General features: G+C 38.9%; 1 protein-coding gene across 1 annotated transcript; it reads right to left on the bottom strand.

The window, feature by feature from the left end:
- Positions 1-721: 721 nt before the first annotated feature.
- Positions 722-26583, bottom strand: zgc:113276 (uncharacterized protein LOC553748 homolog). Its single transcript, XM_036563171.1, has 10 exons — positions 26516-26583; positions 19345-19516; positions 18922-19094; positions 17586-17801; positions 16906-17200; positions 15852-15985; positions 7123-7362; positions 2669-2830; positions 2379-2468; positions 722-1189 (listed from the first exon to the last, which is right to left on the bottom strand). Exons 2-10 carry the CDS (start codon positions 19514-19516, stop codon positions 1025-1027), a joined length of 1647 nt encoding a protein of 548 aa, XP_036419064.1. The 5' UTR covers positions 26516-26583; the 3' UTR covers positions 722-1024.
- Between the last annotated feature and the right edge of the window lie 1036 nt (positions 26584-27619).

The raw sequence follows: 27619 nt of genomic DNA, 5'->3' as shown, positions 1-27619 counted from the left end.
AAAGTCATTCAAAAGTGGTTTCATGCGAAATGCTCCATTCTAGAGAAATGTAGCAAGTCAGAATTCTTCACATTGGTGGTGATATGAACCAGACATCTGAAGTGCCTAAAAAGACATCTTAATGCCTCTAAAAGCTATGACGAACCAAGTTATTACTTTAAATGGTTATGAATATGCTGCCTGATGCCTGATACATTGTTGAAGCATAGTTTGAAGATAAGCTTTTGGCCTGAGACATATTTCTTAAAAGCCATTAATGGAGGAAAGATATATGCAGGATGTTCTAGGGCACACTAGTTCTCAAATGAAAGCATTTTTCCAGATTTACCACTATTTCAACATTTTCAACATTACTCAGAAGACGTGTAGGTTCACTGGTCAATTTGGATAGTAAATGAAATGGCTAGACTTGTGATAAAGACATAGCAACACCTGGTTCCCATCACTGTAAAAAAAAAATCTGAGTCAGTAAGTTTCTCTGTGATGAACATTTCACATAAAAGCACCCTGAATGACAAAAGAATAAATCTAACAAAAAAAATTCTTCATTTATTGAGTTGAATAGAATGATAGAAAACTTTAACTGGGCCTTATTATTGGAAAGGATTCTCCAATAATAATGGATAAACAGAGGCTTGGCTGTCAGGACCTCTCAGCTGGTTTGATCTCAGAACTCTGGTTAGTACCTGGAGACAAGATGGGAATACAAGTGCTATAAACTCTTAAGCTTTATCTTTATTTTGAAAGACATCTTCGAACCTTTTCACATTGATCTATTTTGCTCAGAGGAGTTTAATTAATACTCTTAACTTTCATTATTTGTTTTCCTCTTATATTGCGGTTACCAAACAGTAACATTACTTGAAGAAAATCATCTATTATTTTTAAACTTGATCACCTGCTTGTAGAGCACTTTGATCTACTACTAGAATGAAAAATTTAATTACATTTGATCACAACACATTTTAATAAACAGTGAGTTTCTCTGACATCTGTGTGGCTTCTTGGATGGAGCAGATGGTCATCATAGCCACATTAGCCCATGCATGTGTGAGAGGTACTCCTCAGTCCTTCCCATTTTGGCAGCTTCTGTGTGTTCTTCCTCACTGCTGTGTTGGCCTATGATATCCTTGGCAATGCGTAAACCTGCAGCCTGTCCTCCTGCAAGGTTCACAGCATGTGGACCAACCTAGACATGAGACAAAAAGAATTTTGTTACTTGTGTGTAGGTTAAAACATATAGATCAGTGGTTTCTAAACTTTTTACGGTCGTGTATGTTCTCAGACACTAAACTTCCTGTAATATCAATCCCCCTTAATATATCTAACATGCTAATAATGCAATGACACAACACACCAGATACAACAGACATTTCTTGTCAATGTTGACCTAAAAATAAGCAATCCTGAATAAATAATGTTAAGAGTGTTTCTGTGTAACAGGTGTGGTTCATTCTGGTGTGCTGGTGGCAGCACAGGGTGACAGAGAAGTGGACACATAAGGACATATATGCATGTGTGAGAGAGTCTACTGTAAAATGAACAGCAAATAACAAAATATTCATGAAAACATGCCACAGTTTACCTACAGCAAATTAAGATCATCTGTTCAGTTTTTAACAGCACTACAATGCGAAACAGTGCTGTAAACATGAAACCAAAACGCTAACGGCTATCAGAGCAGGCAACGACCTCCTAACTCACCACAACAGCAAACTGAAACACGTATGTGAATGTGAAACTATCTTGGATAGCCAACTAACACACAATTAAAGCACACAACAGCACATGATAAATTAATTATCTATTATTACTTTCTCCTAAACATTCAGAAGAGAGCAGAGTACAGCGTCTTCTCCAACACAGCCTTGTTATAATATTAAAAAACAACTAACTATTGGGGCACAGGTATGCCATGTGATGGATGTTAGAAAAATTGCAAACACATGTATGCATGCCATGTGTAAAAGCAGATTCATAAATACAGATAAAGTCATCACTGTTTTGACAGGGATGCTTCTACAAAGCAGGAATGTCTTAACAGCATGATTTGCCATGATAGGATACTCTGCACATAGCACTATTGAGAAATCTGCCATTAGCTCTTGATGAAGCTTAATATTCAAAGATCTGCCTGTAGCAGTTTTAGTGAAGCTCTCTTGTTCAGGAGATGGTGAGTGGAGAGCAGAGGTGGCAGAGCTGTTTGTGTTGTTCACATCAGGGAAGTACCTGTGCAATTGCATGGCTGTTTAACTGAATTAAATTAAATGAATTACTACTGAAAATTATTACCGAAGGCCAGAGATCATTTGAAATATTCTTGTAAAGGGAGCACAGTTCTCTTATTACACAGTTATCAGCTTAAAAAAACCCATCACCTGAAGTGCTGTGTACTGTCCCATCAAGTAAAGCGGGCATCCAGGAGCCCACTCTAGAGACTCTGATATACATGGCCAGCCCTCAAGCACCTGGGAGAAGATGACATGGATTTTCTTCACTAAGTCACAAGACGTTGATCCAATATACATATTATCTTGTTTCACAATGAAAGATGACTGAAACTCTTAAAAGCAAAGCTTCCACTAGTGAAACAGTTGCAGAGACCATTTTTTTTTACCATTTATGTATAAAATACTTGAAGTAAAAACACTGGCTAGCCTAGCCACACCTGAATAGGGAACTCCCTTATGACATCAGAGAGTAAGGGATCATGGTTAACATCTAGTTTGCAGCCCGTCGCAAGCCAGATCCTGTCACCTCTCCACTGTTCACCGTCGCTCAGGGAAGTCTTCCAACTCTGAGTATTGTAGCACCACTTTGCCTCTGTGACCTGCAGTCAAAGTACAGAGCTTTTAATGCTAGTTGCAATGTTTCAGGATTTCAGGACAAAGAAAGTCACATTGTTGCATTTTACACCTTATAGGGCCTATTAAGCCTGTTGAAACGGAACCAGATAATATTACTGACGAGAGAAAAGCTCAAGAATTGTTCATTGTAAAGATTACAAGGTTACCTCACAATTTCCATATCTCTATTCACATGTGGCTTTAACCTATTTAAATTAGAATAAATTACTAGAATAGATCCAGTGCTTCAGTATTGCATTCTGCTGCAGTTGGTGCTCACAATCCAACTCTCAGTAAAAATAAAAAAAAATCAACAAAACCTAATGTATTAGCGCAAGCTAAATCCAAGTCATTTGTCCCACTAGGATGAACTAGCCTTTTCACTTGAGATATATTAAAACAAGTATAATGATATATCTTAACAACATGATTTAACTTCAGCTCATTGTGATTTATCATGACTTAGTTAATGTTAACATTATTTGCTTTAGCCAGCCAAGCTACCTAAAATTAACACCAATGACAAGAGGTATTATTTTATCCTTGAGCATAAGATAGCAGAGGTTCAGTGCACAGATATTTTGCCACCTGGCTCGGTACAATACAAGGTTAGACTTTTGTATAATTTGCATTGGCACCATTTGTGCCATTGGTGCGTCATAATATGTAGGCTATCATAAACTTGTGGAAACCAGGAAGGTTGTAGTTTTCAGAGCTAGGCGCTGCAGTTCCTCACCACCTAGCTGCATGAGCTGAGAGACTTGATGGCAACAATATCTAGTCCTCACTGGCTAGAAGCTCCATCGAGAACCATACAGCTGTGGTAAACACAGCACATAGCCTGTTAAAATGTGTACAATAGGCCTAGGCCTTCTAGAAGTGCAAATTATAAACTAGCTCATGTGGAGTTTTAAAAACTCTGTCAATGTTAGTTAGATGTATGGCTGGCTATGTACGGTAGCCAATGCCATGCCTGTTATCCCAAAAACAAAAGCCCACTGCTCCAAAAATACTCACTGCCTTGAAGAAGCTGAAGTCAGCTTCTTATTTGCGTTTGCCTATTTCACCTTAAATGGTGCAGCAGTTGCATTTTAGCACCTCAGTCTATTTGCCAGCTTCTTGGTCAAATTTTTTCCATTCCACCTTAAATGGTCCAGCATTTTATTATAACGCCTCGGGCGCCAGAATGTAACTACTGCAAAAGTGGAACGGTAAATTTGAGCAAGAAGCTGGCAAACAGGAAGCTAACTTCAGCCTGCCCTGTTAACCCAGCTGCACACAGACCACAGTGTATGAATGAGAGTACTTAAATGTTGAAATTACATAAAGTGTCTATCCCTAGCCGTGATAAATTAGTTAAGGTCAGTTCATAAGATTATACTATTAGATCTTCTAAAATCATTAAAGCCATGAAAATGGTGTCTTTCTTAAATACTTTTGTAACCAACTGAAATGATGTGTGTACCTCTGTAGAGAATCTCAAAAATGTATTATTTGTTTGGTTAGCAAAACAAAGTTCAGACGTGTGGAAATTTACGACCATTACATAATTGAAGATGATTTTAAAACAGGCACAGTAAAAAAAAAAAAGGTATATGCACGTTTGTCAGAACAGCAAAATCTAAATAATTTTTTTAATGAAAGTATTGTAAGTAGCAAACTAAGGGCAATAGGGCAAAATATCGTCTCTGCAGCAACAGTCAAGGTGGACAGATCATCTAAATAAAGTACTGGTTAACGGCAAGTATATTGCTGTGGAGTGCTTTGGGCCTGTGTGTTAGTGAGAAACACTCAATTCATGCCAGTCATAGCCCCACATATTTTTAACCAGCTCCAAAGCTTTTAATGCTAACATGTCAAACATTTCACTCTGACTCGTTTACAGGGCTTAAAGCACACATGTCGAGCTCCGGTCCTCACGAGCCAAAACACTGCAGACTTCACCTCATTAAACACACCTGATTCATCAGTTAATTAGAAAGGCCTTCATGAACTGAATTCAGAGAGTTAAATGAGGGTAAATGCTAATCTCCGCAGCACTTCGGCCTGGAAGGTCCCCAGTTTTACATGCCTGGCTTCAAGCAAGAAAAATGTCTGTGCCTGAAATGTGTTCAGGGATTAGGAGAAAGAATGGAGGGACGGTGAAGGGGGGTTCACGAAATGAAGAAATTAATTAGAAAATTAAACAAATAAATAATACATTAAGTATCAAGTTGTGCAAAACAAATAATGTATGTTAATAGTAAAGCAATAACGAATATCCAATACGTGTATCCTTTAAACTTGTCAAGGCTCGTTCTTCCATTGGTCTCTAAACAGTGTATGCGGCATACTGTTGCCAAATTAATCCAAAAGATCGAAACGATAATATGAAAACAAATAGCCCATTCATTGCAGTGCTGTTTCAAACTAGCATGGTCACATGCATTATTGAGCTGACAACTTGACTGAGCCACAGTGTAGACAAAGGTTTTTTATTCATAAGGAACCCTATATTTTGTATTTAAAAAGCAGACGTACTTTATTAATACAACACAAAAGGGTCCTTATTGATAAAGTATACCTACTTTATTAATTAATACAACACATAGAGTTCCTTATGACTACACAAACATATACAATCATATTCTTGCTACATGATAGTTAAATTAATATGCGAGAATATTTTCCATATACATATTATTAAGCAATTAGCCATGAAATGTCGTCATCCTGAGAAATTGTTAGAACACCATGCATTGTGCGATTTTATCATGGGAACGGATTTTTTTAGGAACGTCGCAAAGTGAGGTAGAACAACATTCGGTCACCCATCACTGTATGTTATGGTCATTTCTTGAATGTTTTAACTTTTTTTGTCATATACTAATGAACATATGATAACATAGCACTATTTAATGCAAAAACCTTTGCTTTATTTAGTCACCAAATTACCACCACAAGTCTTATTTTGCACCAAGCTGGCATCCCCTTCCCCTTGCTGGGGCTGAATCTCAAATGCCTACATAGTGCACTACAAAGGGGTTTAAATAATACTGGCTCCTGCATCCCAAAAGCACATAAAATAGCTAATAAATAGCCATTTTGGGATTCAGCCACATCCATCGTTGACAAAGAGTGCACTATTTGGTTGTGGAAGCTCAAATTTCAAATGTTCCCTACCTCTTTTTACTACTGTAGAATGGAATACCTTACATTAGAAAATCTGGATCAATAAATAGAACACAGGAAACAGAATTCATGATGGTGGTAAATGATTTTGGACACTAACAATATATGGGTTTGCTCATTACTTACAAAAAAAACAGTGTGTTATGGGTATCCCCCGTCTGCTAGGGTCCCACGGTTGTACAATACTTATTGCAATGCATTGTGGGATTGTTTGAGTGCAGTGGGTCTTTTGCACTATGTTTTCGGACACCACTGCAAAATGACGGAACCCCAAAATAGTGGACTATACAGTGAATAGGGCTCAGTTTCGCACACAGCTTATTGTTTAAATCTAAAACAGCCTGGCCCACCCCGCTCCAGAAACTTTAAGCCAACTTTAGGATTTTCCAGTTTCAAGACTAGGAAAATGTTAGTTGATTTTCATAATTGGATTTCTTTCTTTTATAGCTTTTAAACAAAGTATGCCAAAGATCAGTATGTTTAAATTATCTTATTATGCAACTAAGACAATCAGCTACAAATTAGTTTTCGTCTAAAATTGATACATTTTTCATGTTGGTTTCTATGTACTGTCATGACTGCGAATGAGCTTCCAAGAAACAGTTGACAAATATAGCCAGAAATGGCGATCAGCATTCAGTCCTACATAAACCAATGAAAATGTAGTACCAAACTGAGTTCTCACTTTATCTCAGATGTGCTGGAAAATACAGCAATCAAATGCAAACGTTCTCAGCATGAGTATAGAATTCTGATGGCTGCATATCTTATCGTATGTCATTTTTGCAAAAAAGGACAAGCTATGCATCCTCTTAACATCTACAGCAAAACCACTGAATGGTTTTGTTTACTTTAAGATACACATTATTGCAGTACTGGACTGGCCTCTAGACATGGAGTCAGCACCGCTCCTTAAAATGCGTACAAATATATAAATACTCCTTTTTCCTCTCATTGACCATGAATTTCATATTTTTTCCAAACTTTTCATGTCTTTGTTTACTCATCACAGACTAATAATAGAACAAAAAGGTTCTGACTTTTTTTGGTAATCCGGCAACCGATTGCGCAGAGTTAGTTATCAAGAGCTGACCAGATGAAATACCTGGCAGTATGTTCTGACCAGAAGCTGGCCTGACTTAATGAAAGGCTGCAGGTGTGCATATGCCTCTGGGGTGACTGCTCCTCCTTTGCGAGCCTGTTTGATCATGGCAAGCCTCCTGTGCAGACTCCTCTCACTGTAGAACTGCCGCAGGTAGGCCAGGCCATCCAACTTGATGCCGTGCTCCACATGTGAGTAGCGACCGATCAGACTCTCCACATCTCCCACATCAAACTGCTTCAGCTGCAGGGAGAGAAGATTTTGGGGTAGAGCTGCAACAAATATTCAATCCAATTCTATAAATTCAATACTTAAAATATTTGAGAATGAAAACACAAATTGACATTAGCTAACTGTTTTAAAGAAAACATTCAGTGCATAAAAACAACAGAAAACAACAGTAGCAACAGATCTGATGAGGGCTAAATAATCTGCCACGGTGATGTTGGCAGTACTGTTGATACTTCGTTCCTACCCGCCAGATTTAAAGTCTTTGTAAAGTAAATTAGGGGATTTGTTTCTAAACACATTATACATGTTAGAAAATAACTGGTGAAAATGTGTGAAAAGACTGTGAATTACGCAGTTCTGAATTGTGAACTTGATGAAACACTGGAGCCATAATACTGAAATTACATTTAATTACATTTTGACAAACACAGCAGAAGAGAGGCTGTATTTTTCCTGCGATTGGGCATGGTTTAAGTGCCTTCAACAGACACAGCTCAAGCATTTCAGAGCCGAGAAAACTGCTTGTTTTTTCATGATTTTGAAAACAAACTCAGCTCACATATTTATTACTGCTTTACATGGACTGCAAACCTCTAATTTGAGGTGATGATGAGGAGGAGTTGCCTTTCCTATTCGCCAGCACCTTATTCAAATTTTTTGTTCCACCTTAAATGGTGCTGCATCTGCTATAAATGGTATTTTAGCACCTACACTATTAAAGGTGAAACTTAAAATTGGAATAAGAAGTTACCAGTACCTTTAACTTTGTGTGATAATGTCAGTTTTATATGCCAGGTGCACTTCAAATGTTTTTCCTCCTGCTCTGGATTGCTGGCTATGCTCTCAGCTGCATTTATTTCTGAGATAAGAGCCTGGTCTTGTATGAGTGGAAATAACTGCCTGGTTGCATTGCCAAGGTGGCTGTTGAGTGGACAGACTTTCCTGTGGATAGTATCAGAGAACGTGTAGTGAGGAGAAAAGGAAGAAGAAAAACCAGCTCTGATAGTATCCGACTGACGTCACACCTGTCACCGCTGCCATATTGTTGACATACTACTGGTGAATGCGGCGATAACAGCAGCGTTTGTAGAGCCATTGTTTGTACATCGTTAGTAAATAAATAACGTGGTTCATGGGTGTAGTAACAATAGCAACAGAAAACAGAACAGTATATGCTTTAGTCCCGGCTGTCTGACGTCGTAAGGAGAAAATAGGTGAGGTGAAGTGAAGAGCTGAGCCAGCAAATAAGAATCTTTAGATAGCGAGAATAAACAGGAGGAACTTAAAGCCATCTCTCTACAACAAAGTCTGCTCTCCTGCTCTCATGATTTTGTATGTTTTAGCCTAAAAGGACACCAGCGAAGTTATAACCCTGTTACTAGTAAAAAAGTAAAAACATAATTCCAACTAGTGAAAATATAATTCTGACTAGTAAGAAGAGTTAGAAGACTATATTTAAATATAAAAGTCATTCATAGACCACTGTAGTCGTGCGTCTTTCTGTAGTCCTCGTTATGCCCATATTAAGAACTCTGGGTCTAAGCTCCATTTCTCTCTGGCCAGAATGAATAGGGTTTTTGAAAAATCACCTCTGTCGCACCCTGTGTTAGATAAAGATGTTCAGAACCCAATACGTTTTGTCCTGTGTACATTTTTCTCCCGAATACCACTGGATTATGTTTACTGCCATTATGTATCTGTTATCCCACATGCAGCACTCTATCTTTGCATTTAATAACTTTGAAGTTTGCACAATGCACATGTCTGGTGGATGAGGCAAATCTCTCACCAACATTTACCTGCATTTGGTAAGAGGCGGGAGATACTTTGGCTTTCATGTTGATCTATTAATTGATATAATAACATATTTTTCATGGCTTGCAAAATTCTATACCTGCTAATGCATTTTAATTTTATTTGGTGACTGTGACAATTGGGACTCAGAGTTAAGATGGATCCATTTGCAGATTTAGTAAGAGTAAGGCAATCCAGAACTCGTAGTCAAAAAGGAAGAGCAAAGGGGTAATAACAGAAAAACAGTCCAAAAAACTCAGGCAGCAGTACAAAATGATGATAAAACATAGAACAAAAAGTCCAAAAAGTCACGCAAAGGTTAAAAATACCAAAAAACAAATGGAAACGCTCAGTAAACAGAAACGGAGCTAATAATCAGGGGAAAGAGACCTCTGGTGGCCAGATAGAGGATTGCTGACAGTACCCCATCTTGAATGGTCAGCTCCAGATGCTGAGGAGCCCTGCCGCCTGGGTCAACCCTGCAGTCTCAGAGCTTGAGTGTCAGCTTGGTCACGGTGAAAGTCTCAAATGAGTGAGGGATCCAGAATGTCCTCTGACCCCACCCAGCACTGCTGCTCTTGGCCATAACCCTCCCAGTCCACCAAGTACTGGAGGGTCCGACCGCACCACCTAGAGTCAGGGTCTGAACCAGGTCCACAGGGAACCCATCCATGTCCATGAGCAGCAGGGCCTCTACAAGGGTTGGGATCTGACAACCAGTAGCAGAAACAGGTTTAAATAGAGAAACATGAAGTGGGAGATTTTCTACAACGGGGGCAACTGAAGCCAGTAGGAAACCGTTTTGATCCTCTTGACAATCTCAAAAGGTCTTATATATCTAGGACTGAGTTTCTTACTTGGTAATTTCAGTTTCAAGTTCTTGGTGGACAGCCATACAATCTGACCCAGTTCATTAGTAGGGCAGTCTCTGCGATGGCAGTCAGCCTGGATTTTCTGTCTCCATATTGCGCTCTGGAGATGAACATAAACTTCATCCCATGTCTGCTCACTTCATCTCATCCAATCATCTATGGCTGGAACTTCGGATTTCTCACCAGGCCAGGGAAAGAGAGGAGGTTTGTGCCCTAGGACACCCTGAAAAGAGGATAGACCTGTAGAGATATGGGTTAGATATGGGTTAGTGAGTTTTGTACATATTCTGCTGATGGTAGATAGCGGCTCTAGTCACGTTGGGAGTTGCTGCAATAGAAGCGTAAAAATCTGCCAATTTCTTGGTTGAGTCCCTCAACTTGGCCGTTGGATGATTGGAGGACTGTGGAGGATAGCCCGAAGACAGACTGACTGTGATATTTAGCAATTTGCAAAAAGCTTGCCATACATAGGAGGTGAACTGAGGACACTCAGGGCATGAGCCTATACTTGGGGAAACGGTCAGTGACCACCATGATGACCGTGTAGCCCTGGGAAGAAGGGAGATCAGTCATGAAATCAACAGACAAATGTGACCATGGTCGGTGGGGGATGGGAAGCGGTTCTAACAAAATCTGTTAGGTCTTTGTTTATCAAAGACCACCAAAACATATTTCTTATTTCTTGCCAGGATGCCCCGAGCCAAGTGACGAATGTATCCAGTGGATGAATGCATTTCAAAGTGCGTGGGAAACATAGAGCCTGTCACGGGGGGCAGTTGGTGGGTGTTGGATCAGATGCTTGCGCTTGTTGTATTTGGTGCCAGCATATGGGCACCACTATGCAGGAGGAGGAATTTATGGTTTTGTCTAGCTCAGGGGCATAAGCTGGTTCATGGATACAAGAGAGAGCATTCAGTGTTCTTTCATCCTGGTTGATAGGTGAGTGTAAAATACAGGTGTGCCATGGCGTTAACACAGAACTGCCCCTATCCCAGTGTCCGATGCATGAACTTCTACAATGAAAGGTAACATAGGGTCAGGATGTTTTACAATGGGCGCAGTAGTAAACATGGACTTGAGTTCCTTGAAGGCTCTATCAGTGTCCTCATTCCATTTTAGGGATTTGGGTTTACCTTGAAACAATGATGTCAGTGGTGTGGCTATAGAGCTGAAGCCCCGAATAAATCTCCAATAAAAGTTAGCAAACCCCATGAACCTTTGTAGCTCTTTAATGGAGCAGGGTGATGGGAAGTCTGTAACGGCTTTTCACCTCTGCACATTGTACATGGATGATGTAGCCCAAAAAGGAGATCACAAATTTGTAGAACTCACAATTTTCTATCTTTACATACAACTGATTGTAAATGATTCAGGACTTGTCTGACATGAGTGATGCATTCCTCTATGGTGTTAGAGGAGATCAGGATGTTATCAATTTAAACTTTGAACCATCTGTTAAGCATGTCACGAAGTACTTCAGTGATAAACCACTGAAACACGGAGGGGGCGTTTTCCAGGCCATATGACATCACTGTATATTCATAGTGCCCACTTGCAGTGATAAACAATTTTTTTTATTCATCCTCTTGAATCGTCTCGAATGCGGACTAAGTTATAGGCACTACAGAAGTCCAGGTCAGTGAACTTGTTCAATGGCTGAAGGTACTAAAGGGAGTCAGTCAATATATCAGGTTAGTTTGACAGGGACAGTGACTGGCTTTTAATCAGTGGAATGTCGTTTGCACTTACCTTTAGGACAGAGGAAGCTTTCTTCAAGGCTTTGCAATCATGTCTGAAATGGCCTTTTTCCCCACAGTACAGACAAAGTCCTTCTTTACATCTTGGGGGTGATTCTTGCCTGGCAGATGTCCACTGCCTCATGTTCAGAGGAACGGAGTGGAGAGTGCACTGAGGGTGTCTGATCTTATAGAGAATTTAATAAGTTCATCCAAGGTGAGGGCATCATCCTTGCATGCCATTTCTGACTTCAATGATTCATTGAGAATGTCGCGGTACGCTGTTTTTAAGGCGTGATCATTCCAGACGCTTTTAGCTGCCAGGGTACAAAAGGTAAGTGAATACCTTTGAGCAGTGTTTTTACTCAGTTTGATGTGCAGGAGTTGCTCTACCGGATCCTTCCCTGTACATGAGAGGTTAAAAACGTCTTTAAATTGTTGTCCTGAAGGCTGAGAACTCCACACTATGATGGCCCACCTGAGAGCTCTTTCAGTGAGTAGCTAAAGTACAAACACTCTTTTAGCATTATCTGATGGAACGGAAGCAAGCAGCTGAAAAGTGAACACTGCATTAGAAAGCCCTTGCATAAATCTGGAGTTCCATCATACTTGTCAGGGATGGAAGGTGGAGCTGTGGTCTTTTGATAGCTTATAGCAGGGAGGTGGGCTGGAGTGGAGATTCAATTGCTGCAAGTGTTGTTCATGGCAACCCAGTCACCTCCCCTGAGCCAATACTGCTTCATGAAGCTCCAGAAAGCCCACTGGATCCGAAGAAGGCAAAGTATTCTGTGACAATCAGGACTCAGAGTTGAGATGGATCCATTTGTAGGTTTAGTAAGAGTAAGGCAATCCAGAACTCGTAGTCAAAAGGTAAGAGCAAAGAGGTCATAACAGAGAAACAGTCCAAAAAACTCAGGCATTAGTACTGTAGACAGACACAAAGAGACTGGCAGTACTTCACACTGAAGTGCTTTGTTTGGCGAGTATTTGAGGTGAGGCGGATTGGGGCAGTAATTAGGTGCAATACAACTAGATCTAATAAAAAAGATAATGAAATCACAAATTAAATTTATTTATTTAGTTATTTCAAACTTCAGGGTCCAAACCACCATAAAATGTCATGGCTTACTTGGTACACCTGTTGGCTAGTTAAGCTGTAATTAATAATTTTTAATAAATTTAACTAATCTTCTGGTTGCTGAAATATTATCGATGTTCCTGGAGCACTCCAGTCATTTCCTCACTAATGTGACCACCTTTAATACTCTGTTGAATAGGTCAGATTATTCCTTTTTCATTATCTGGTGGAATGGCCAGGAGCAAGCAGCTGAAATTTAACTAATCTTCTGGTTGCTGAAATATTGTCGATGTTCCTGGAGCACTCCAGTCACTCCCTCACTAATGTGACCACCTTTAATACTCTGCTGAATAGGTCAGATTCTTCCTCTACCCTTCACTCCTCTCCTTCTCAGCTGCCTTTTTATGTTGTGCCCTGCACTGACTTGCTGCACACATACCAGCCTTTTCCCGCCTAATATCGCTCTCATAAATATACGTGAAATGCACATCTCATAGTTATTTATGTATTCATTAAAACCATTGGAGAGGGCTAGTTACAAACATGACAGGCAATGATAAACTACTAAAGCAATTGCGAGCAGCAATGGTTAGTAAGCCGTGATTGGAGGTTTGAGAAAATAAGAAGGAGCACTGCAGATTTTGACTGACCATAGTATAGTGACGGCGCTCATAGAAAATAAATCAAATTTCATTATCCTAAAAATGCGGCATAATAAATATTGTGTCCCCATTTGACTGAGTGGGCCTGTGATGCCGTGGCTGCAACCCTGAGAAGTTATGGCCATGTTTGCAGGACACCTTCTCTCGAAGTTCAGTTCACGGATACCTGCACCACAATGCCCTACCCTTCTCGATAGATGCCCTACCATTCTCTTGTATAATTTCTTGAAACAATCCAGAATTCAGAGCTCCATCAAATGAAGGCAAGCTGTCCTGATCCAATGGCAGCAAAACAACGCCAAACCACGTTACTCTCACCACCATGTTTCACAGCTGGGATGCTACTCTTATGCTGGAATGCAGTGTTCAGTTTTTGCCAAACATAACAGTTCTCAGTACAGCCATAAATATTTATTTTTGCCTTCCCCGTCTACATTATATTATTTCAGTGGTCTTCTGGCTCATCCAGATGGCCTTTAGAAAACTTAAAAACAGGCAGCAATGTTCTTCTTGGAGAGTAGTGGCTTTCTCCATGCTATCATTCTATACATAGCATTCTTGTTCAATGTTTTCCTAGAAGTGGACTCATTAACACTGACATTAGCCAGTGTAAGAGAGGCTTGCAGATCCATAGATGTTACCCTAGGGATTCTGTAATCTCCCAGATTATTATTTACCTTGCTCTTGGTGTCACTTTTGTTGGATGACCACTTCTGGGAAGGGTAACAACAGTGTTAAAAATTCTCCTCATTATCCTCTATACCAAGGGTTGGCAACATGCAGCTCTTTTACTTTTATTAGATTCTTAGGTAAAAATAAAATAATGTTCAGTTGCAGTAAAATAAAAACCTCTGCCGATCGTTCTTACAGTTTTAACAATAAATGGTCTTAAATGATAGAGTTGATGTAAGCTATAGCTTTTAATTCACCCTTTAACCCTGAAGGTTGGTGTGCAGACTGCTGGTCACCACAGCAACTCAGACAACAGTCTCACCTAGCTAGTAGCAAATGAAAAGTCAAAGAGAACGATTTGAGACAACAGTCAATAATTTGGAGACGAATGGACTTAATTGCATTTAAGAGCAACAGGAAACTGTCAAACAATAAAAAGTCATGAGGCTGAAGTCGGCTTCTCATTTGCCAGCTTCTTGTTTGAATTTTCCCGTTCCCCCTTAAATGGTGCAGCAGTTACATTCTGGCGCCTCAGGCACCATGTAAGGTGAAACAGAAAACTAGAACAAGAAGCTGGCGAATAAGAAGCTGACTCCAGCCTCGTAAAAAGTCAAACGTTGAGAAATGCCGAGATGCAAGAAAAGTGGCTATACCTGAGCTAAAGCTTAAAGCAGAGCAAAGTAAGTCTGTGTTTAGATTATATTTTTAGCCTATAGTAGTACATTAGCACATAATGAGACATATTTACAGCCAAGATAGTAATATGAACATACAATGTTGTGGTTTGATTCTTGTTAAGGTGGTTTGATTCTTGTTAATGGATAAAATGGCTCTTCTTAACATTTGGGTTGCCGACCTCTGCCCTATACCAAACGGATAATTATAGAGATTCACATACTTATAATATTGGATCACTTTGTTCAATAAATGAATTAAAAATATCTAATTGCTTAAGTTATTTGTTTTATTGCGCTTCTTTTTATCCATTGTTATGATCACAATGAAGACCTGGTGACATTTTGGGTCAAGCTTATGCAGAAATTTACATAATGTGAAAGAGTTCAGGAACTTTCAAGCAGCACATTGCTATTACTCACTTTTGCAATCATGACAACGGTTGTTAGTGTATTTGATGGGAAACACATTATCACTGACCCTTTCGCAGATGGAATAAATGATTCCAGAGATTTGTATGCTTTTAGCTCTTGCGTTGTATAGACTGATGCTGTATTTAAGGTAATTATAGATGTCTGAATATGTGATCATGAGCAGTAATGTGTAATCGTGACTCAGAGATAACGTATTGATTTGGTACGGATTACCATCTCCAATCAAACTGACTTTTTCTTGATATCTTAATTTGGAAGCCATAGCCAGCACTGACTGTTCATATACATTATATTGATGAAATGTCAGCAATATGGCATCGGATGCTTCTTTTGTGAATACTCTCTCGAAGTACTTTGCTGCTATTGAGTACCAGCAGCTAGGAAGTTAGATAGTCAATCAGGCATATTGGCCACTTTAGGTTTGTAATTTAATGATTGCAAACAATGACCAAAAAAAAATACAAATTGTTAATGGCAATTATTTATGTGACAATTGAGCAAAAATTTCATGAATGTGACAGCCAAGTAAAAACTGTTGTTTGCTTTCTTTAATCACACTAATCAGTCTTTCTATGTACCTGTAAGTGTTTACGCAGGACCCAGGTCACATGACTTGCACCTTGTTGCAGAGCCATGAAAATAATGTGGGCACTGGTCAGGCCTCCACCAATCACCATCACTCTCTGACCCCTAGAGCACACAGGAGGAGGACCTGGGACAAGACCACATTTAAAAAAAGCACTGAAGTATGAAAAAGCCATTGACAAACTAGTCAGTAAGCCCAGATTACAGATGGTCATTGTTGACATCATGTAATGGCTAAGAAAGCTCTGAGAGTTAAAGCTACACTATGCAAATATGTGGTAAAAAACTGAAAGAAATAGCATTACTGAGTCAGGAGAAATAAATCAGAGGTGGGATTAGACATCTTTACATAGTAACTTGATACAGTCTAAATGAAGACAGTAGTAGATAATTCACTTACATCCTTGGGAGACATTTCATTCAAGTTTTGAGTTCTCTTTGAATGCTCTTTCAACGCACTCACAATCATCAGTTTCATGGGCTCAGCGAAGGGGTTCAAAGCCTAACCTACATTACAAAATGTTCTTCTACATATTCAGTGTAATTACACCAGAGAGGTCCCCAAAACGTACATAGTGCAGCTTTAAGAATGTTTGATGTTTAAAAGCTCATTTGAAAGAAAAGAAAGTCAATAAAAATTTGGATTTAACAAAAGGATCAATGTACTTTAAAAAAGAGCTCAAATCTCAAACAGAATGTTTCATCTTCCTCTCTAGCTAAAATGATGAAACTTCTTTAAAATATTTAATGGAAATTTTTTTGATGTCTGTAAAATAAAAAGGACCTGAGACGAAAGCTGCATTGCATGCTATTGGGCACAGTATGAGCTGCATTGCATGCTATTGGGCACAGTATGAGCTTTATTCTGTTCTTTATTCTGGTTCTGTTCTGTTTTTTCTCTATTGTAGTTCTCAGCACACTTAATCCAGGTAATCAACATTTTTCAGTCCTTAATTACCTGGCTCAGGAGTGCTGGAAAGTGAAAAAAGACAATAAGGAATGGCTGGGAATTCCTCAAAGCTTATTTGGAATCTCTAACGAACTCACCTGTGAAGTGAGTGCCTGTGACTTTATGACGAGAAAAGAGGTGCATCAGCTCCACCGTGTGCTGCAACCTCTCTTCTGGATAGCTCTCTGCAATGGCAGTCACCCACGAGGGGATATTTGCCATCTGCGCCCTCGTGGGTCCTGTTGCCATGATGACCCTTTTGGCATCAACTGTGTCACCGGTGTCTAGAGTCACTCTGAAGAACTCCACTTTCTTTTGCTTCTCAGACAGAAATGGAGTGATTCTGTCCACAGTGCCTTTGATCAGGACATTATCCAGTTTGTACTTGTGCACCTGTTTGAGGCAGTACTAAATAATACTTAATGCATAAAGGTAACTCAAAGCTTATTTCGGTGAGTACTTCAAAAGAAAGAGGTGTAAGTTACCATGCACAAAAGCCAATATCACTGACATTACACAATGTTTTAGTCATCAGCTTACAAGTGTCAGTGATGGCACACAAACTTTGACTTCCAGATGTGCTGAACTGATCCTCCATCCTTCCAGTTTCCATGAATTATGGTTAAACTCCATGCTTTATATGTAGAACACCTGTTAATCATTCGGTAAGTAGCCAGTTTATGTCTGCTTCCCATGCCACACACATCCCAGACCTGTTAACTCTTCAGTATATATTAGTAAGGTCATGACTTTGCTCAATGCCACTCTGACCCCAGACCTGTTCTTTGAAGAAGTCCACACTGAGCTGTGTTCCCGGCAGGCTAAAGTAGAGGCTTTTCTGCAGGCCTGCAGCAGCACTCAGGAGCTTTCTTTCTCGCTTACCCAGTCGGTTATCATTAAAGAAGGCATTTTTGTCCTGAATGTAGATCTTATCAGGAAGACAATGAAGCTCAGCCACGCGATCCTCCGCCATTACAAACTCCTGCAAGGCTTTCTGGGATTGCACACAGACACAGGCGTCACCATGCTTTTGATGGTTACATCATGGTCGTTTTCAGTAAATACAATTTAAAACATTAAAAATGTTTGTATTACGTTAAAATTGAGCACTATATCAAGCAAACATTAAATAATCAACAGAACAAACAAGAAATATAATAAAATACTACTTCAAAAAATGCTGATCAGTGCTAGAATTCCCAAAAGCATCTTAGTACTAAAATGATTCTTAAATGGTGTGAGCATAACACTGAATACTCTCTCGACCAGTTAAGGTAATCTTATTGCTAAGATACTTTGGGGAAACTGGGCTGGGCTATTTGTTGCTGGTAGTTCAATGAGGTGGACAGTGGTTCAAGGACATAAAGAAAATTCAGGAATACCATTCCCCTTCAAACCCATCCAGTGTAATGGCAAGAAAGCACATAACATCAGAAAATATTGATTCATTCATACCCAATAACACTGCATGACTTAAGACTCCTGTTAAAAATACCAAAATTCCACAGATGAGATAGCTTGCTTGCCTGGTTATGTTGGGTTAGCATTTGCTCTAGTCAGCTTCACTCGGTAAGTTGCTCCGACTGGAAGACATTTTTAACTGTTTGTTTTTTTCTAGGACAGAACTAACAAGGATCATACATGCCTTAACAACAGGTCGTAAGTGATACTCACCTCATTCACACTCAGAACAGCAGATGTTAAACAAATGAATGAACTTCACTCTATGCTCTGTTTCTCCTAAACGTGCAATGCACAGAAGGGACTAAAGTGCAGCTCTCCAATGCAGTCTTTTACACAAATGACAATATAGGAGCAAAACTCTAACAGTGGTTTTCAAAACTGCCCTCAGAGGCCCCTAGACGGTCCAAATTTTTTGCTGTGTCTCTATGTGTCATAAGGTGTTTGAGGAAAAAATCTGGGTTGTAAACGTTGCAAAATCAATGGCTGAAAAAACAATACAGTCATCGCTGTTTCAATACAAAGTATAGTGTTGTATCGATATTTTGAACACAGCCCTAGTTGTAACAGCATGGTAACTGCAAGATGACAAGATGCTGTTTTTGTCAGCAGTTTGATAATGATTAGCTGATGGTCAATCGGTTTGAAATTACCTTATTGAGAGGATCCGTGTGCACCAGCATGTGTGAGCGAAGGTGAGGGATACTGAGGGCAGTGAATTGACTCTCCCAGAGGGAAGCCCATTCTCCATAAGAGTCCACCACCTTGAAGTGCAAAGGAGGACAGGGAGGAGGTTCTGACTGTTTGTGCACCTTCAACACTGTCCCTGTGGAAAAATTACACTTAGTCACCCATGCAGAAGGAATTCAAAACAGAAGAACAGAAGGGTATTGGGAAAATCTTAAGGAAACACAGCACAAAATTCACATGATTTAGGGAACAGTAGAATCTCTTTGGATTAAAATTAGGTTTTGTTATATCAGTATAAATTGCATGAAGTTTGGGACAACCAGCCTGGTAGATCTCGAGTCAGTCAGAATGTTAGAAGATGAGGATGGTCCAGGAGTAAAATATACCAGTAGGACGCTTCTTGCTCTTAGGCCGTCCGCTTTTGGATCTGCTTTTGCTGAGCTGTATCCCTTGGAGAATGTCATCTTTGGAGGAGCTTACATGCTGCTGGGGGTTTGAGAGTAGTGTAGCCAAAATCAGAGCATGAGGGCCTCCTCCTACTATCAATACATCCAGCATCTTAGACCGAGAGAGAGAAAGACAGACAAGCAGTTACACAGTTATGACACGTTATATTTCATGTTTTTTTCCAATATGTTAAACTTTGCAAAAAGTAGAAATGGTGCACTATAATTTGCAGAAAAATGCTATATTTAAATTTGTTCCCTATAGAGGATGTACTAACATATTTCCCTTAGAAAATCAACAAAACATTTGACCGAAAGTGTTCAAAGTTTGGCATATAACTGTAGCTTATGTTGGGTAACCAGCCACAGTGTCTGGTGGATGAAGTATATCTACACGATTTAAATTAACTGTGATATAAATTAGTTGCAGAAAAAATGAAAAAGTGACAGAGGCATAGCCAGAACGTTTACAATGGGGCACCCATGTTAGACCCAGTGATTTTAATGGGGTGGCAAAGTACTTGAGGGAAAAAAACTAAATAAAACAGCAGTTAATAACAATATTCTGAACTTTTATTAAGTTTATGTTGTTAAAGTAACTTGTTTTTATTAACTGGTAAATCACAGCTGAAAACGTTTTTCATATACTGTAAAACCTAATGAGTTCAGTGAACTTAAATGGTTTAAGGAAACCGATTGCCTTAAACCATTTAAGTGTAAGTCACTCAAATCTGATGAGATGGGCAAACTTAAATGGTTTGAGGAAACCGATTGCCTTAAACAATTTAAGTTTAGGTTACTCAAATCATTTGACTATTAGTAATTCCCTGAAGTGAGTACGAACAACACATTTGTTTATTGTTGTATACACTTAAGTAAATTGAGTAAATCACTCCTTTGATCTTAATATGACTGAGTATTTTGGACTTATATAATAATGGTACTAACTCAATACAATTAAGTCATTCTAACTTTTATTCACCACCTTTACTCAACTCTAGCCACTCAAGTTCAGCTAACTCAGTTTCTTCCATTAAAAGCTAAACCAGGCTTTAATTTTAACGAATTTATACTGAACTGCAGGACATTTTTCAAAAGAACACCTTGAATAGTTTAACTTAATACTGCTCTGAACCATTTTGCCCAATACTTACAGTTCAGCCCAAAATACATAAGTGGTCTCAACCACACTCAGCAAATGGAGTTATAGTAGTTCAGCTTGCTCAACACTCATCTACAATCAATACTTACTGATATTAAAGGAGCTCCCAGAATTTATAACATAATTGAGCACCCAAGGGAAGGTAGGCTGGGGAGAATGACTACACACAGATGGTAGGTTAAACAAGATGGAAAGACGCACTCAATATGCAAATACATACCACAAGAGCCAATAGGAATGATACAAGTTTTACTCAAGGTTGCATTGACCAAGCTTTCATCAAGTGAAGCTGGGAAGTCTTAACAAACTAAACTGCAAGAGGTTGATTCAACTCAGATCCCATTTGAATGTCCAAAGTTGTCAAAAGTGACATGAAAAGCATGAGAAGTCATGCTTTTGAATGTAAACCCAACCCTGTGTGTACCCACCTGTAAAGTCAACTTAAATAAAAATAGTGAACATAAAACACTTGAATAAAGTTACCTTAACTCAAAATATGCTAACAAATGATTTTACTCAAAGTGACTGAGCTACTACCTCAACAATACATTTGAGTTTATGTAAATTTGTCTGATTAAATTACTCCAACTTTCTGTAGTATTTAAGTTGTATTAACTTTGGCAAAATACTCTTCAGTCTGTAGGACTTATGCAAATTAATTGATTTCAACTAACTTTACCTAAGTAACTAAGGAGTATACAAGAAATAGTATGTGTTACTAGATTTACATTAGTAAGTATAACAGATGAGTAAAGTAAATCCCCCAAAAAAAAATACGTTAGTGCAATTGTTACATTTTACAGTGTACGATTCAGTGAAAAATATTGCTTGTTGTGTTCCTTGTATTATTTCTGCTGCTGAACACTGTCATTAAAATCATGTGATCCACAACATGATAAATAACAAAACAAAAATACTGTAATATGTTGATTACTAAATTTATTTAGATGCCTTTAACAGGGCTTCCCTAATGTAGAATTCCAACAGGTAGGAGAACATTTCTCTGGTGACTGCTTTATTGATGACGGTGGTCTCTCTTTGCATAACTGGGCGTGGCAAGAAGGGTGGCCATATGTCATGCAAGGACTACACTGGCCACCCCTAGCCACCCCCTTGGCTGCACTGCTGGTTTGAGACCCCTGTCTTAGAATTATTATGTGACGTGCTTACCAATGGTCGATTTAGTGGCATTACAACCAAAAACGAGAAGCCGTGTACGGAAAAATTGTGACAATGTCAGAAATATTGGACCAAAATCTAAAAAATGAAATAATAATAAATAAAACAATAGGCACCAAGCAGAAAGAGAAAGTCCGAGAGAATGAGAAATACCTCAGGAAAAGTGTTTTTTCTGAGAGGATTTTCATGAAACACTTTTTAACATGAACAGTCGGCATTATTCAAACAACATTATGTACAGAGTGAAACAGTAAGTTACATTGTGAAGATACCTATCTACAATATGAGTGACAAACGGTGTAAACTTGCTATTGAATTTTACACACTGCTTGTTAGCTAGCTAGCTAGCTAACTTTAGACTTACGTGAGGTGAAGAAAAAGGGTGTAAGCTATATAAATGCTAGTTTAGCTAGCTGAAGAGCCAACTATTTTAGTCGAAGCGTGGAATGTAAGAAACTTAGAAGCAACAGTGTGAACAAGCAAAAGAAATAAAATGCTATTTAGCTTTTGATACAATCACATTGGCAGTAGCTATATACCGCTATTTACAGTAAGTTAGCTAATGTTAGTGAAAAGGTCACATGTTGATCATGACGCAATTTTATATCTCTACACCTGTAAGATGGATATACAAATTAAGAGGTAGCCCATTGCAACTCTAAAAGGTCATGATGAAAAGCGACATTTTAGGGCCATTTAACAATCCCCTTGGGGAGCAGGCCCCAGATAGTAAAGGCTTAGCCCCTCTATGCGTAAATATGGAGTTAGTTTTGTGCCAAAATGTCTGAGAGAAGATCCTGATGTTTGAGAGAGGAATGTTCCGGTTTGAGAGGACAGCGGTGCTCCGAGTGCAGCTACTGAACTTCAACGCACCTTGTCAGCACGAAGTGCGCAGATAAACACCTTCGAATTTGCTCAACAAAACACTCTGGTTTCATTCAAAACGTGAAAATCTGCACAGCAATGCGTTTCCCTCTCAGAGCTCGAACGTGCAAAACACTCCGGTTTTCACTCAAAACTGGAAAACCTGCTCAATCAGGCTCTTCACCTTCAAAACTCGCACGTGCGCGAAAATCATTTCTGCTCTCCGCTCCGCAGTGCGCGCTCAACTTTCACACCTGCTCACTGTAAAATGTCTGAATGTTTGTGCCAAAACTCCAGCCAATCAGAGCTGCCGAGGGGCGGTTCCTGCCAGCGCACCAATCATGGCATCTTTTCTTAAGCAGCTTTATGCCAATTGGTCAAAGTACGTTCGTGGCTGTGGTATTGAGTCGGCTAGTGTGCCTGTAGCCTCGACGTTAGCTAGATGGTTTCTAGCTTTCTCGAAGCAAATGAATAGGAACGATTTATCAGTAATGCTCTGTCATAAATAATAACGTATTAATATAACTAACATTGGTAGCTCGGCCATTTGTTCCCTACCAGAGGCTTAACGGTAGCTAACTTCAAATAGCTTAACATTAATCAACTAAGCTGACGTTAGCAAGGTTTCTTTGACTGTAGCTAACAGTGTCTAACAGTGTTCTACTGAACTCTCCTATAGCGCTTGTCTTCATAGGCTCATCTTGTTAATCCTGTATATTTATCTTCTATAGTGGTGTCATCAAAAAACAATACTGATGCTGTGCAGTTTTATATGGACAAAAAAAAAAACTTTTCAGTGAGTACAGGGAGTAATAAAGTTCATCCTATTTTGTTTACTAGACATAATACTGTTTTCTAAGGACCATACATGTTTTTTCCTCTGTCTGGTGTTCACACATCGATTACTGCAAATCATTGACTAAAAATATAAAGCACACAAACTATAAATATAAAGTAATTGAAATGCATGTTATTATACACTTTTATAGCATAAAAATATTCTGTGCATTCTAGGGTAACAGGTTTTCATGCCACAGTGTTATAATTGTACAGGCTGTAAAATAGCCTATGTAAAAGAACACAGAATTATCAATACTGCACAGAGAAAACAATGTCTCAGGCAACATGCAGCATATTGACAACCATTTCATATAATAACTCTATGTGAGGTAGATTTTAGAGGTATTAAATGCTTTACACATCTGGTTCCTATCACCACTGTAAAAAATACTGAAGAAGTTTATCTAGAACAGTCGTGGGCTGGAGGTTAGGAAACCAGCCTTGTAACCGGAAGGCTCACTGCCCCCTAGTGTGTGTATATTGACTAGTGTGTATGTGGTGTTTCACTGCATGGATGGGTTAAATGCGGAGGTCTATTCCGATGTGTTCAGGCACAGTTGGCTAAAAGGTTCATTCAAATGATTTCAAGGGATATTTCTTCTCATTCTCAGCTCTTCACTACCATCTCTGGATTTCCACCATCCCTGTTGAATAAGCAGTATACTCTAAAACGCAAACATAAAAAAACGGATGATTCTGAAACTCACTGTTAAAAGACTTAATTGACTGACTTATCATCTTTTGTCAGCATTTCACAGCGTTAATGCAGTTAATATCCTGGACACTAAGTTTAGGTTATCAAAACGCACTGACGTTTGGCTTCAAACCAACCTACTGTTGATGGGTGCTAAATAACAACATGTATGGGCTTTAGAAAAGAGGTACAGTATTATGTTTAGTAAACAAAATAGGATGAACTTTATTACTCCCTGAATTTTTTTTGTCCATATAAAACTGCACAGCATCAGTATTGTTTTTTGATGACACCACTATAGAAGATAAATATACAGGATTAACAAGATGAGCCTATGAAGACAAGCGCTATAGGAGAGTTCAGTAGAACACTGTTAGACACTGTTAGCTACAGTCAAAGAAACCTTGCTAACGTCAGCTTAGTTGATTAATGTTAAGCTATTTGAAGTTAGCTACCGTTAAGCCTCTGGTAGGGAACAAATGGCCGAGCTACCAATGTTAGTTATATTAATACGTTATTATTTATGACAGAGCATTACTGATAAATCGTTCCTATTCATTTGCTTCGAGAAAGCTAGAAACCATCTAGCTAACGTCGAGGCTACAGGCACACTAGCCGACTCAATACCACAGCCACGAACGTACTTTGACCAATTGGCATAAAGCTGCTTAAGAAAAGATGCCATGATTGGTGCGCTGGCAGGAACCGCCCCTCGGCAGCTCTGATTGGCTGGAGTTTTGGCACAAACATTCAGACATTTTACAGTGAGCAGGTGTGAAAGTTGAGCGCGCACTGCGGAGCGGAGAGCAGAAATGATTTTCGCGCACGTGCGAGTTTTGAAGGTGAAGAGCCTGATTGAGCAGGTTTTCCAGTTTTGAGTGAAAACCGGAGTGTTTTGCACGTTCGAGCTCTGAGAGGGAAACGCATTGCTGTGCAGATTTTCACGTTTTGAATGAAACCAGAGTGTTTTGTTGAGCAAATTCGAAGGTGTTTATCTGCGCACTTCATGCTGACAAGGTGCATTCAAGTTCATTAGCTAGCTCCTTCAAACATCAGGATCTTCTCTCTTTCTTCTCTCTTTTTTCTCTTTTGGCACAAAACTAACTCCATACGTAAAGCTCTAGTGACGCCACTGGTATTTGTACATTTACAGACACAGGACTGTTATTCATTTCACCAGCAGAGGGCGTAAAACCATTACAAAGCGCTTTACCGACAAAAGTTCATGTCATTCTAAACAGAGGTGCTAGCTCTGGTCCTAGAGGGCTGGAGTTCAGCATAATTTGAAGATTTCCCTGTTCCAACATACCTTCTAAACCTGGAAATTAATCGAAGAGTTGAATCAGATGTGTTTGAGTAGGGAAATGACCAGACTGTGCTGGATGGCTTTTGGGCATCCCATAAATGGGAATGGATTTTTCTCATTTTCTGCATAATTTAATCATTGAGATGTAAACAAAGTAATTCATAGCTTTTCATGTGAAATGATGCAAACTTAGCAACTCTGATTCCTTTACAATGGTCGTGATAGGAAACAGAGTTTACGATGGCTGTGACATATATGTAGCCATTTTATTTGCTATTTCCTGTTTTTATATTTAATGCTGCTAAAGGTGAAATACTAGTAAGTCTTTAAAAAGTTTGGGGGCTATTTTGCCTTAGAACATCCTGTATGTATCTCTCCACATGAATGTATATTTTAAAAATATACATTTTTGGCCAAAAGTTAATATCAAAGCCAATATAAAACAATGTCTCAGGCATCTGGCACCTAGTAACCTTTTTGTGTAATAGCCTCCTGTGGGACAACTGACCAATCACCACCACTGTAAACAATTCTAACTCATTACGTTTCTCTAGCATGGACCATTACATATCAAACCACGCTGAATGACTGTGTGTACATCTTAACCATTAAATTAGGTAGACATTTTGATTTTTTAAAACATTTTTTAAATAAGTTTTTAAACATTTCTGCAAAGTTTAATAGTTAAGATGTTAACAAAGTCATAAGTAAGAGTGGTTTGCTGTGAAATGCTCCGTTCTAGATAAACTTCTTCAGTATTTTTTACAGTGGTCATAGGAACCAGTTGTGTAAAGCATTTAATACCTCTAAAATCTACCTCACATAGAGTTATTATATGAAATGGTTGTCAATATGCTGCATGTTGCCTGAGACATTGTTTTCTCTGTGCAGTATTGATAATTCTGTGTGTTCTTTTACATAGGCTATTTTACAGCCTGTACAATTATAACACTGTGGCATGAAAACTTGTTACCCCAGAATGCGCAGAATATTTTTATGCTATAAGAGTGTATAACAACATGCATTTCAGTTACTTTCCTGAATGTCAGAAGAGATTGGCCTGTACCTGGTAAAAGATGTTTCCACAGTGTACAGAGAGAAAGAGAACTGCTGCACAAGGTAAAGTTTGAAAACTGTCTGGCTGTATGCGAGCCCTGTAACTCTATCTGTTCTGGGTCTTTAGATTCATTGGACTCCGATTGGCTCCAAGAGCTGCACGTCAGTGTTAAAAATATCCATGCCTTACAACAGAGAGACAGTTTAGCTCCAGACACACATACACAACAAGCTTGTAACTCTTAGCAAACTACCAACAGATCAATCACACATGACTGTCCACTGACCATGATACTTAAGTATATAATATTAATTCAATTGATTGGTTTTAATGTAAAAAGAAAGTCTTGCATCTGAAACTAGTCATGATGACATTTTCTACATTTATCATTAAAACATGGCTCTACACCTTCTTAAATTAGTATTTTGATTGCTGTATCTTTATTTGAGTTGTCTCAGTGAATCCATAACTAACCAGCCAAATATAGCACGCAGGCTGTACTTCTACACAAATGAAATTCATGTTTCTGGTGAGAGTCATGCAAATTTTCATTTCCCTATCCTCAGTGTTCATTGTCTTCTTATGAATCCTAGAATAATGGCATTGTATAAAGCTGTTTATGCATACACACATGCACATACACACAGTAGTACTACTCTAGTTTTATTTAAAAAAATAGACTTTAATGATTTAAGGTAAAAAAAAAAGTCATCTTTTATACTATGAGATGTATTGAATTCTAGTATGATGCCTAAAGACTGTGTTGAAAGGAGTCATAGTGTGTATTAAACTTATTTATAACAGTCAGCCAATCTCCAGCCCACAGTGAGTGGCCCTTTGGTCAGAAACTGTTCACTAATAAAGAGCTAGAGGATGACAGAACTAATGAAAAAGACACACTGAAAAGACATGTAATGCACATATCTCTACGTGCATAAAATATACAAGTGATTGGGGTGCTATTGACACCTTGTAGCTCAACATTAAATCTAGGAAAACATATTTATTCATTCTATAAAAATGTACTAATACTACATTTCTGACTGATATCACAGCTGATCAGCAGCTGAAACCTTTTCAGCAAGTCTTCTCCAGCGCACAGAAGATCACTGG

The sequence above is a fragment of the Colossoma macropomum genome, unplaced genomic scaffold (assembly GCF_904425465.1).
Source record: "Colossoma macropomum unplaced genomic scaffold, Colossoma_macropomum, whole genome shotgun sequence".
Taxonomy (NCBI): domain Eukaryota; kingdom Metazoa; phylum Chordata; class Actinopteri; order Characiformes; family Serrasalmidae; genus Colossoma; species Colossoma macropomum.
This window is presented reverse-complemented; position numbering and strand designations above follow the sequence as displayed.